Source organism: Aplysia californica, unplaced genomic scaffold (genome assembly GCF_000002075.1).
Source record: "Aplysia californica isolate F4 #8 unplaced genomic scaffold, AplCal3.0 scaffold00177, whole genome shotgun sequence".
Taxonomy (NCBI): Eukaryota; Metazoa; Mollusca; class Gastropoda; order Aplysiida; family Aplysiidae; genus Aplysia; species Aplysia californica.
In genome coordinates, this window is record NW_004797447.1 from 1152617 (window position 1) to 1165169 (window position 12553).

The following is a 12553-nucleotide window of genomic DNA, read 5'->3' on the forward strand; positions in this document are numbered from 1 at the left end:
TCAACAGTTTTTGGGCATGTAGAGTTATTGGTATCATCTTAAAGCTAGTTCAGTTGTCTTGCTATCAGTGAAAAAAAATGCCCTTCTATCTTGAATAGAAGTCAAGATATTTGATGTTGAAGAAAGTGAGGTCGCCTGGTTTCAAAGGTAGAATTAGTGAGAAAATGGCCACCAAAGTTGTTTTTTTTCCATAGCTTGAGAGTCCATGGAAACTGAAAACTTTCATTTTTGTGTGCTTTTAATCAACTTTTTTTCAGTAAAACCACCCAGAAATGTGTTCTTAATTGGACAACAGTGGTGTTAAGCCAAAAAACAAAAATTCGATGCCTGTTTCTTCTAATTCATTATTTTGACGAGCGCCTGATTTCACCACTCTCCCTCACATATTTTTATTCCACAATATTGTTGTGATTTGGAAAGAATCGAAAGACACTATGTCATAATTAACTTTAAAAATTTGGTTCATTTTATTTTCTTATGTAAGTTCTACCAGCTGGACACTCTTATAATTTATTGTATAATGCACAACTTATTGATCATTCTGGCTAGAAATTGTCAATGTTTGAATAGTTTTCCTGTAGATTTGACATTACTATTAAAATCAGTCACAATTTACTGACCATTTCTTACCCACATGCCACTAATTTTTATGGATATTTCTGCAAGAAATGGTCATAATTGAATGTGTTGGTCTATTGATCTGATATTATTATTGCGAATGATTACTTACCTTTTCTTATTAAGACAGCACTCTTTCTTACTGCTCACCACTAACTGTCATGTTTTTTCCTTAGTTTCCCTGTACATTTTCTTCTGACTATCAGAAGTAATCATAGCTGACTGACTGTTCCTTCCTCAGATGGCACCGAATGGAAGCCCAGCAGTGCCGAGTCTACCCCAGAAGTGGCGGAGGAGCACAGTCTGGTGTTTGCTCTCAAGGAGATCCTGAGCCCACGCTACGAGAGTGAGGCTGAGACCAACAAGTTCCTGGACCTTCTGCGAGAGGTTTTCCCGCGTGCAATCAGCGAGCAGTCCAACAGCTCTTACTCTGCTCTCAACCAGCAAGTGTCGACGGCCATATCGGAGGTCTTCAAAGAGGACAAGATGGAAGCTAATGACATCTTGTTTGACAAGGTTATACTAGGGATTAGGCTAATTGTGCATGAACATCCTTGCCTCATTGTATGTGCAGTTCTCTTAAATATCATGCTTTTTCTCCAAAATCAGGTGTGCGGACAGCATTGACCTTAAAAGAATATAGAGAAATTAAATTATGTGAGGTGCAAAGCAAGCAAACAAGCCCTGGCTTGAGTATTGGCAGAAATATCTCTTTTTGGGTTGGTGAGATGTGGTCATTTCAGTAAAGCGTCTAGTTGAGGTTTCCATCCAGAACTAACTTGACCTACCACCCACATTGGCTGTCTTTTCACACTTTGCGGGTACTTGGTGCAATTATGCGCAGGTGAAAATTATCCGTTTTGGTCACCTGGCACTGTTCTGCAGCAGGCCCGAGAAATCCGTTGCAGTTGCTCTCCTGGCTGAGTGACCAGGTATTTTGTACTGCTGGCTGTGTGACTGCAAAGTGTGAATGTTTCTCAAGAAGGAAGACTCCGGTTAGACCTTTCATCTTTGTTTCTTGATTTGAAAGTGTTATTGTGTCCTTACCCCCCTTTGTTATGTGAGGGTCTCTACTCCATTTTGTAAAGTAAGATGTGTCTTTTCCCCTCTCCATAACATGTTTTATTAAAATAACATAATGTATTCCTGCTTTGAACAGATCCTGCAACTCCACAAAGCAGTGGACACAAAGACACCAGTCATCTTGACTGGTCAAACAGGCAGTGGAAAGACCAAAGCCTACCACACCCTGGCCCGTGCCATCAACTTGCTGAATTACAAACAGTATGCCCCTGACCACTCCAAAGATGAGCTGAGCACAGAGAGGGATGTCCTGTTCCAGACAAAACAGAAGCTGAAGGTGAAATGGGGCTTTTTGTTTTGATTTGATATTTATCTGCTGTGAATCACTGTTGCTGTTTGTGTATTTTTGGCATTTACTCGAACAAATTAATTTTTTCAGATTACCCAATGCTGTCTATGATACAAGATAATTGTGTTGTGTGTGTATAGACAGAATCTCTGTTCTGAGGTGTCTGCCTGCTGCACTCACTTGTTTGGCTTGGATTTTTTTTCCTGCTATGCTTTACAGTTAGCCTGAGCCTGTCAGCATGGCTGAGCTTGTCCTTTGATGCCCCACTCCTTGCTACAACAGGCCTCCCTTGTCCCCAGTCTCTGCTTTGATGTATTATTCATCGTAAGATTTTACGTTTTCAAATGTATGATATAGGAAGTTTTTTCACTTATTTCTCTTTGATTCTATTTTGCTCTGCAGACAGTTGTTATCTGGTCCATTTTTGTGTTTCTGTTTGTGTGACCAAGGTGTTTGAGTTTCCTGTTGCTGATCTTAGAAAGCATACTACCTGTGTATCAAGTTCTTTCAGGACACTTTTATTTTTTCATTTTATCTGTCCATTTGACCCAAAGCAGTCTTTTTTCAAACCACACCTTTACAGCTAACAGGGAACAAAATCTTCTTGTGAAAATATGTTCTTATAATATTTCTGGTATTATTATTTGGTACACCTTACTCAATATAAATGGGATTAAAAATGTACTCTGGTGCCTAGAAGTGTGTGGAACAAGACTCAAGTTGTTTCTCTGTTGCATTTTTTGCAGCTAAACTTTGTGCGAAAAAAAGAAAAGAAGAAAGATGATTGTGTTTTGTGTCTTTGTCTATGGTTTGGGGTTAAAAGGTTTTTACCCTTCTGAACTTACCTCACTGCAGTTTGCATTGGTTGTTGATTTGCAAAGCACCATCTTAATCTCCATAATCGGTAATACTGCAACAAGTTATTGTGGTTGGAAGCACTTGTTTGTTATGATTATGTGTGCACTTGTCATAAGAAGATAAGGAATTGACTGAATGCCTTAGATTTTTATGATGAAAGATACAAGCGAGGGGATGGGGGTTTCTTTTGCTTTACGTTTCGGTCATATTAACTAATAACTGAATAAACCATACTCACAGATGAGACAATGGCAAATTCTTAAGAGGTATTGATGTTGTAATTTCCAAGCTGCTCGTAAAAACTCAGTGTCATTGCTTTATTTGTGTGTGTGGTTACCTCAAAGCTTGAGGGGCGCATACTATAAACAAAACCCAACTTAATTGATATTCTGCCTGAGCTTCAAATATAATTAGTATAGAGAATATTTTTCTACATTAAGGCATGAAGCTGTGAAGTACAGTGGGTGTTACTAGCAGAAAGAGTGAGTTAATCTTGTGAAGGAAGAGCTGATCACAAACCACTTACCCCCCCCCCCCCCCCCCCCCCCCCCCCATCTCAACTTGCATTTAAGTTTGATATGCTTTTGTTTGCTAAGCAGAATCCAAAGTGTCTGAGTAGGATATTTTTGAAAACATTGAAAGAAAATGGAAATGTATCAAACTGAACAATTGTAAAAGTATCTATAGAGTGACGTTTACTAAAGTCTTTTACTAAATGACTTTACAGTGAAAAAAATGTCTTGCCGCCTTTTGTTTTAGGAGTTAGATGAGGAGAACGCAGACGTAAGTAAAATGCTACCCTGCACTTTCTATCCCCGAGCTGATAATCAGCTTGTCGTGCCTACCAATGTATATATAGGCTTACATATATTTGTTTGTATACAATGCATTCGCTTTTATTTGTTCATTGTGCAGGTTCTAGATGCTATCAGTACTATTAGGTACATGCAACACACGACACATGTATGGTAGCTTTGCAGTGCCATAAGTCATATTAGAGTTAATGGTTTGTTTTTGACACTATTCAGTTGCTTTTTATTTTTATATAGATTTTTTTTCTAGAATGATTGTCCATTTGATTCTTTCTTTTATTTCTTTGACTGACTGCTTCATCTTAAAAAAAAACTTTTAAATTATGTTTAATACAATTTTAAAATCTTTTTTACTTTAGTCGTTCTCAGCCAGTTTCTTTGACAGATTCTGTCACAAAGATATGTGAGGCATTGTGATGAATACAGGTGCTCATCAATATAATTATGGAATCAAAGATATCAGCATTTTTCTTCTGGTTTTGCAGTCTTCATCAAACTTTTGTATTTTGGCTCGATACCTTTTATGTCATATAAAATCTCACTTCTGTGTGGATTTTAGTGAACAATATTCATTGATTAAAGGAACAAAATACTTAATTTTTAGTTTTCAAGGACTCTCAAGCTATGGAATTCACCAGTCTTTGGTGGCTATTTTCCCGCAAAGTTCACCTCGCAAACCAGGTGACCCCCACCTCCTTCAACTGCAAATATATCGACTTCTATTCAAGATAGATGGATTTTAAAAAAATTTATCGAAAGATTATGCCAAGAACTCCAAATACCCCAAAACTGATGCTTGTCGCCTGATTCCACTGCGTCTTGACTGATAATTACATTATCAGGATAGTGTTTGGTTCAGGACGAAAACTTTGTCTTGATTCTATGACACCTTCTGTGCTACAAAACTTACGCACTTTAGAATGCTGAACTGAGATTTTTTTTCCTCTTTTATGTGGCACTTTTACTAAAACAAAAAGATTCTTTGCACAATTGATTTTCCTATTTAAGTCGTCTTTCAGTCATTTCATGTGACTTTGGTCTTTGGTTTATAACTAAGATGACCCTCTAGATATAAGATATTTTGATATATGTTTGGACACAAGCACTACCTCTAGAAAGTGTCTGCTCTCTGCTTGACCGACAAGTGTTTGCTGTTTCCTTTTGATCTGACTATACAAATGAAGACCTAATATGTTGCTCATGGTTGTTTATCTTAATATTAGAACCTACTTGTATCACATTGCATAGTTTATGCACTGTAGTCTAAAGGTAGTTCCACACTCACACACACCAGATATCTGTTACTTCATTTTAGTATTGGCTAGGAATACATGTTAGTCAATAGAATGCTTGTATCAAAATAAATTATGCACACCTGTTAACCTCTATATCACAATCTCATCACGTTTAGTTGAAGGAGTATCATTTATTGATCCCATGGATTCCTTTGAGAGCCTGGCGAAAGGTTTACTTAGAGCTCAGAAGTGTAGGAATGCTCTCATTTCAGTTAGATGGTCTCCATTCTCTTTCCTTATCTTAGTGTGTTCGTTTTTGTCATACAATGATTTTTAAAATTTTCCTTTGCACTTGAAAAATGTGGGTTTATTTATCATATGGGTAAAATTTAATTGCGTATTATTTGAAATAACATTTTACCTACATAAATCTGTGTAACGGATTGTGTGTGGATTTGCTTGTGATTCTGTGTTGCCCTGTATGAAATTCCATCTCATCACCACTCGGAACAAGTCAATTTTGAGTTAATTTATTTTGACCTTTTTTTTTCTTTTTTTTTAAACATGCAATATTGTCTTAACATTACCTAATTTGCTGAAGTTGTGTGCCCCATCTCATGTTCTCCTCCACCCCAGACACACGTGCACACAAACATGCATTTGGGATCACACACATGCTACAAACAAACAACCACACTCACACACACACACACCACACACACACACACACACACACACACACACACACACACACACACACACACACACATGTCTCGCATGTGTGCGCACACTCATACACACAGACTCACACTCACACTCACACAGACACATATATGCACACACACTCAAACACACACACACAGGCATAAATGCACACACACATGCACACGCACACACACATACACACACACACACACACACTTATGTACTCACACTCACACTCATACTCGAAGAAACGATTAACACTGTTAACGCTGACACGTTCATCTTTCTGTCTGTTTTCCAGTCTTTAAAACCTTTGAGTAATGACAAATTATATCACTGTTGTGTACCATCTCCATGTGACACCATCCCCCTTCCTCATGAGACTGATCATATACACATACATTCACGCACCAAAACTTCCGCACTGCCCTCAATTCTACACGAATACCGCCCCCCACACGCTCTTGCGCACTTTCTTTTTCTCAGTGCTGTGATCTTGTAAGTACTAAGGACAGCTTTTATTAGTTTGTGTGACCACTACCTCCTCTTGAAACACTAAACAATTAAACAAGCAAATTTGTTTTTTAAAAACCGAACGAGTACTGTGTCAGTGTCCTGTTCTAGTTTTAGAGATACTGGGGGGACTGAAAGCAGCAGATGGGTATTGATGTAAACCCGTCATAACAAATAATATTTATTTATTGTAGCTGTCATCATTGTCATAGAGAGAAAATGCTTTTTTGCTGGGCATTTTTTAAGTGCATTTATGTTTTCAATGAGAAAAGAGTAGAGGATTGATGGATGGTTGATTAGTCTGTTGCTTGATTAGTTTACATGCTTTTATTACTTTAGCAAGGTTTTAACTTAACCATTTTTGTGGGTTATCTGTTTCACAACATTCATCTTAAAGCTCAGTAGTCATAAAATGGCTAGATCTACTCTCTCTCCAAGAGTCATGGAAAGTGACTTCAAAAGTGGTTGGCTCATTTTTAAATTATTAATTATTGTATCTCTTGTAACCAAAAGTGTAACCTTTGTAACTGGTTCTTTTGATGTTGCCACAGAATATCTTGGTTTTGGGTCTGTTGGTTTTGTCCTGCATCTCGTCAAGTCGTTCATGAAAATTTGGTACATAGTGTATATGATTAAACATTTCTATTCATGCACCTAGCATTGTGTAGCATGCCGGCATGGTAAACAAATACTGAAACTTAAATGTGTGTGGCTTTCTCTGCTGTGCTTTTTGTGGATAATTTTCGGTTGTTTTTGTTTTTGTTTTTTGCAACAGAAGTGATGCTGATATGATATTTACAGAAAAGCATTTTAGTCTTTTAACTTTCGGAAGTCATCAGATTGTAAGACCTTGCCCTTGCTCTCCTTTTTCTTTCATAATTTTCTTGGTTTCAATGTTTTTGCAGTTTTTGCTTGACTTGTTTGAGCACTTTTGGTTTGCTTGTTGTTTTGGTGGCTATAACAGCTCCTTGCTTGCTTCCCAACAGCTCTTGAAAGATATGGATGAAGATCTGAAGCCCAAACAGTCCACAGGGATCAAGAAACTGCAGAAGCTCAAGCTGAACATCTCCATGGCCAAGGTGATTCACCCGGTCAACTCTCTTAGCATGTCAGCCCAGCTAGTTTTAAAAATCGTTAAATGTATCGTTTTGACATTGAACAGCTTGGTCACATCTTAAATGACCATTTATGCAGGCCGGAGAGAGAGACCACATTCTTCCATCATATTAGTTAGGATGCACGTCTCTCTTGTGGAAGTAATAGAATGAGGAAAATCTATCCAGAGATGCAGTCAGAGATATATCAAAATCATTAGATTTTATTATCTTTCACTTTGAAGAGTGTAATCACTGTGAAAGTGACCTCCTTATAGCCGGTCATAAGTTTCCTTTCTTCTCGTCAATACTCTCTCCTTAAAAGCACAAAACTGTTCAAGAGCATGCTTTATTAGTTTTAAGGCCATTGCATTTACCTATTGGGACGTAATACGAAATTTAATTTTGGAAGTTTTCCCAAGCAAGATTGTGTACAATTTGACCTCAGAGACCTGCTTTTTGCTATCTAATGCTTCAGTGTTGTGTGCCCCAAGTAGTTTTTATTGTTCTAATTCTTCCGTTGCTGTGGCGTCTCTCTGAGAAGAGATGCAACTCCCCCAACTCCTTCCCCACTGGCGGAAGTGCCTCTTCTATGTGACTGCCTCTCTAACATAGACTAGCATCCTTTCTTGCTGCCTATTGGGTGGTCTATCCAGCTGTCTTTCCTGCTAATCTGACAGCTGAGGGTTTAGCAAAAAAAGAGACCCTTGCTCAACTTTGTCACAAGACACACCTTTAAAATGTCATTTCTGTGTGTAGAACGATGTACAAGTCACACAAGATGTTTCCTTATACTTTCCCATAAAGCATATTCCTCTACAATGTGTTCGCAATTTGCAAAAATGGTATTTATCTTTGAGATAAAGTTTTTATCCAGGATAGATGTGGGTGGTTGGCAGGTGCTCTGGTGTGGTTTGCTGCTTCTTCTTTCCTATCAAACATATATCGTCCTTATCTCCCCTTCTTCTTTTTTATATTTGTTACTCTCTTGTAACATCTCTAATCTTTTGGCGCTCATATGACCTTATGCAGTTGCGAGCGCAGTAAAACCTCTACTAAAACAGGATAGATTTTTAAGTTTGCCTTTTCAATGTGAGTGAATTTTTTTTTTTAATCCTCATTTCTCAATGTTGACTACCGTCTTGAGTTTTCTTACTTTTTTTTTTCTTTGAAGGGAGGGGAGGGGGAGGGGGGGAGGTTGTTCGTGCTCTGGTACTCTGGTGTTGTATTTTTTCTTCTTCTTCTTTTCAGTTTTATGACTATTCATATTCATCCTCAAGAATTGTGGCCTTTGTCAAGCTGACTTGTCAGAAACTACAGCTCCTCAATGTCTCAGAGTGCCTATAAAGAATTCATTGTCTCCTTGAAAACTCAAGGTCGAGAGAATATAGCTAGTGCCTGCACATCCCTGTGATGTTTGTGTTTTCCTTTGTCAGGCTGTCAAAACCACTGGGGAAGGGGCTCGTAAAGTTCAACAAGACTCATCTGAGTTTCCCAAGATTGATCTTGTTCATCTGTTCCCTGGGGCAATGACTCCCCTTGAGGTATGTTTACAACAAGTGACTTGTGTTTGTGAAGAAGTATGTGTATGTATGGAAATATGTCTTGTGCATGTACCAAAATGAGCTATGTGTGAACAGAAATTACTTCCATGTGCGAACATTTTGTCTGTGTTTTGGCTGAAGTAAAATGTGTGTGTGTGTGTATGTGTGTGTGTATGTGTGTGTGTGTGTGTGTGTGTGTGTGTGTGTGTATTGTTGTTTTGTTTTTTTGTGTGTAGGTGTGTGTGCATGTGTGCGTGTGTGCGTTCATGTGTGCGTGCGTGTGTGTTAAGGTATGGAACAGATAATTTGTTCTGTTTTTTTATTATTTTGGAATGTTGATTGAGCTTGGTGACACTTTGGTGTTTCAGACTGTCGAGGGTTTACATTGTTCTTAATTTCCTGTACTAAATTTTGAAGTCTTTTCTATTGCGAGGTCCCTCCACTTTTATATTGGCTGTAGGTTTACTTTGTTTATTTCATAGTTATCATTTTCTTGTTTCATTTTTGTTTCTTGTATGGACATTTCTTTATTCTGTTTATCAGAATTGCACCTCCATATGTTCATGATTTTCAGATCGACTTTAACCTGTAGCTAGATTCATCAAAGTTAAAAAAAACATCTTTGGTTTTTGTATTATTATTATTTAAATAAGATTAAGATCAATTCTCAGACTGAGAGATACATAATTCTATCTTTATCAGCTCCTGGGTACCTTCAAAGATGGTATGTGGCATGGAGGTCTGTTGGGCAAAATTGCCCGTGACTCTTACTTCATGTGGTTGGCCACAAAGTCCTTTATTGAGAACCAAAAGAATGCAGACAAGAAGAATGTGAAAGGACCAGTGGAGCTACCGTCAATCCTGCAGCGCTGGCTGGTTCTGGATGGTGACCTTGACCCTGTCTGGACAGAGGGTGTCAAGACCATGCTGGATGATGAGCAACGTCTGTCTGTTGGAAATGGCGAAGGGATCTTACTCAAAGGTGAAATTGGTTTTGTTAATTTGGGGGATTTTTTTATCTTAAAGTTGTATTTCTGAACTCATGTAAAGTCCGCTTTCTTCTGTTGAATTGTTTAAAAAATGTTCTCATGTGTAGAAGTCATGCTTTTATGAGTCATAGAAATATTTAAAATCCTCTTTCTTTGCATCATGAAAAAGTTAACTCAATGATCTATGACACTGAAGAGGGGTCATATGCTGCTGAGGAAGCAGTAATTATTTTAGAGTTATTCCCAGCCACTAAAAACAGTTTTCATTCTGGATGAGAGAGGTAGACAGAGAGAGGTAGAGAGAGAGAGAGGTAAGGAGAGAGGTAGGGAGAGAGAGAGAGGGAGAGAGAGAGAGAGAGAGAGAGAGAGAGAGAGAGAGAGTATTTTTATCAGATTTATATCTCTTTTCTTAATCATGATTCAGATTCCACCAACGTTATCTTTGAGACAAGTGACCTCAAATCTGCTGCCCCGTCCACCATTGCCCGTGCGACTGTCGTGTTTTGTGGACCAGGCACCACCAACTGGACCTCACTTTATCACACCTGGAAGCTGACAGCTCCATCAAAATGGCTGCTCACTTCAGTTGGGTAAGTCTTCCGTCAGTTGTGTGTATTTTGCCTTTTTAGAATTGTTATGTTGTTCAAACAAAACTTTTAAAGGTTCATACATCAGAGTCACCAATTTTATGTTTTGATGTTGTTTTTTGTTTTTGTTTTATTTGATTACTGAAAATTTTATAACGGCTTGTCTGAATTTCAAAGAAGTCTACCGGTAAAAAATGTTGTTCTTTTTTTATTATTCTTTTGTGTATTTGTTTCCATTATTTGTTAATTTCCGCAAAATGTTTATTCTCTGTTAAATTGTCTGACTTTCTCTGATACACAAAAGAATATGTCCAAAGACCGAACGTATAAATAACTTAATTATAAAGTTCACCTTAGCACCTTCGCCCCCTCCCCTTTCCAGTTTTGGCAAAATAAGTACTGCATCAGGGCAGATTTAGTTATGTCTTTTATTTATTAATTTTTTAAAACTGTTCTTCTATGTTCATTTTATGTCCAGCCTGAAGATTCTGGATGACCTCATCAATGATGTTCTGCCCTCCACTGTCAAGTTTTTGTCCTCGGAATGCCAGACAGCGCTTCTCACTGACGTCGGCTCTTCATCGGCCTCTGCAAACCAGGTCACTCCAGGTGTTTCTGAAATCTCGGCCTTCTTGAGGATTTTCTCTGCCATGCTCGATCGCTCACTGAACAGAGAAGAGATGGAGAAGAAAATGAGATGGGAAGAAGAAGGTAAGTTTCATTTTTTATTTCTTTTTCAATACCCTGTGAACTCTGCTTCTCTAAGTCTATGGGCACCTGCACCTGAACTCCTGTGTGTCAACTATTATGTATTTGGATATTTGGAAGGGTGAAGATTGTAATACTCATGGATGTGCTCTGTTCCATTAGATTAAGATTTGTTCACGACGTGTTACAGATTGTTTTAATTAAAAATAAACACCACCAATAACTTTGTGTTTGGTCCAGGCAGCTGCCTCAGAGCACATGCTTCCTTCATTTCGTCTGGATGGATGGACTGAGTTGTGTATGCATTCAAAGCATCAAATATTTATATAGCCTACTTTGAGTGATTTATTTGCATGTACCTTTGAAGACCCATGCAACATATGATATCCACAGACCCTTTAGGCAAATTTAGCTGTCTTTCACATTCACATATTCCTATTTAAAGCGGTGGAGTTTTACCATAATGTAGTCTTATTTTCTAACTTCTATCTCTCTTTTTCTTTGGTTCCTAGGATTTGACAGGACAGCTGTGTACACTTCTGCGTGCATTAGGTTGTTAAGAATGATCAGCATGACACTTGAATTGCATCATGTTTTTTAAAGATCGTGTCATTCTTGGTCATTTCTGTGTAACTTTCTTAGCCCTGATTACAGGTCAGTGGTCATCATGGTATAACAGAAAAGCATTTTAATCATGTTCCTCAGCAGCCTCCATGATTGATCCACCAGAATCCAAGAAAGGAGACCGACAAGTGCCCCCATCTAGACAGATGGGCAGCCGGCTGACCAACGCTTCACAGATTGAGTCGGTCATCCCAAACTATAGGGAGAACCTGAAAGGGATGTTTGCTTTCTCTTACATTTGGGCTTTTGGAGGTCATTTACATGACAGGTACAGTGTGACCTCTTTGTATCATAAGATGTGTGGGACTTTTTTATACTTTGATGATAATACGTGTGTCTATTAGAGTTAGGAGAATCGGTGCAGGTAATGTTGTACGTACAAAGCAAGATTTATTTGCTTACTTTGATTTCTTCATCCTCAAAACAGTAGGCATATAAAATGAATGAAGGTGTGGGGATGGGGGGCGGGGTGTGAAAGTAGAAGTGGAGTAAAACACGATTATGTTCATATACCATCTACAAAAGTTTCCTTCTGTCTGTCTCTTGCTCCAGGTTCCGAGAGCGGTTCAGTAAGTTTGCCCACGATGCCTTGTACCGTGCCAGTCATTCCATCCGACTGCCACTGTGGGGTCAAGTCTTTGATTACTATCTGGATGAAAGCAATGGAACCTTTGCGAAATGGAGTGACCGACAGCAGCAAGACCGCGTTAAAAATCTGGCTGGCTTCCTCGTCACGCCTGAGGTATTTGGTTAAATCAGCATATTTTCAGGGATATTTTTGTTCTTTTTGTATGCCCTTGCATTTGTAAAATATCCATGGTGATAATTATTTAGTGGTGTAGTGGTGTGTATATGTATTTGTGTGTGTGTGTGTGTGTGTGTGTGTGTGTGTGT

At 38.4% G+C, this 12553-nt stretch overlaps 1 protein-coding gene across 1 annotated transcript in view; it reads left to right on the top strand.

Annotated features, from left to right (window-relative positions):
* LOC101860812 (dynein heavy chain domain-containing protein 1) overlaps window positions 1-12553 on the top strand; it is a 115475-nt gene that overhangs the window by 45639 nt on the left and 57283 nt on the right. Inside the window, exons 47-56 of the mRNA XM_035969741.1 lie at window positions 860-1134; window positions 1778-1978; window positions 3608-3631; window positions 7100-7192; window positions 8644-8751; window positions 9454-9733; window positions 10165-10330; window positions 10806-11038; window positions 11741-11927; window positions 12212-12401. Of these exons, the coding sequence (XP_035825634.1) occupies window positions 860-1134; window positions 1778-1978; window positions 3608-3631; window positions 7100-7192; window positions 8644-8751; window positions 9454-9733; window positions 10165-10330; window positions 10806-11038; window positions 11741-11927; window positions 12212-12401 (1757 nt within the window). The remainder of the gene's footprint in view (window positions 1-859; window positions 1135-1777; window positions 1979-3607; window positions 3632-7099; window positions 7193-8643; window positions 8752-9453; window positions 9734-10164; window positions 10331-10805; window positions 11039-11740; window positions 11928-12211; window positions 12402-12553) is intronic.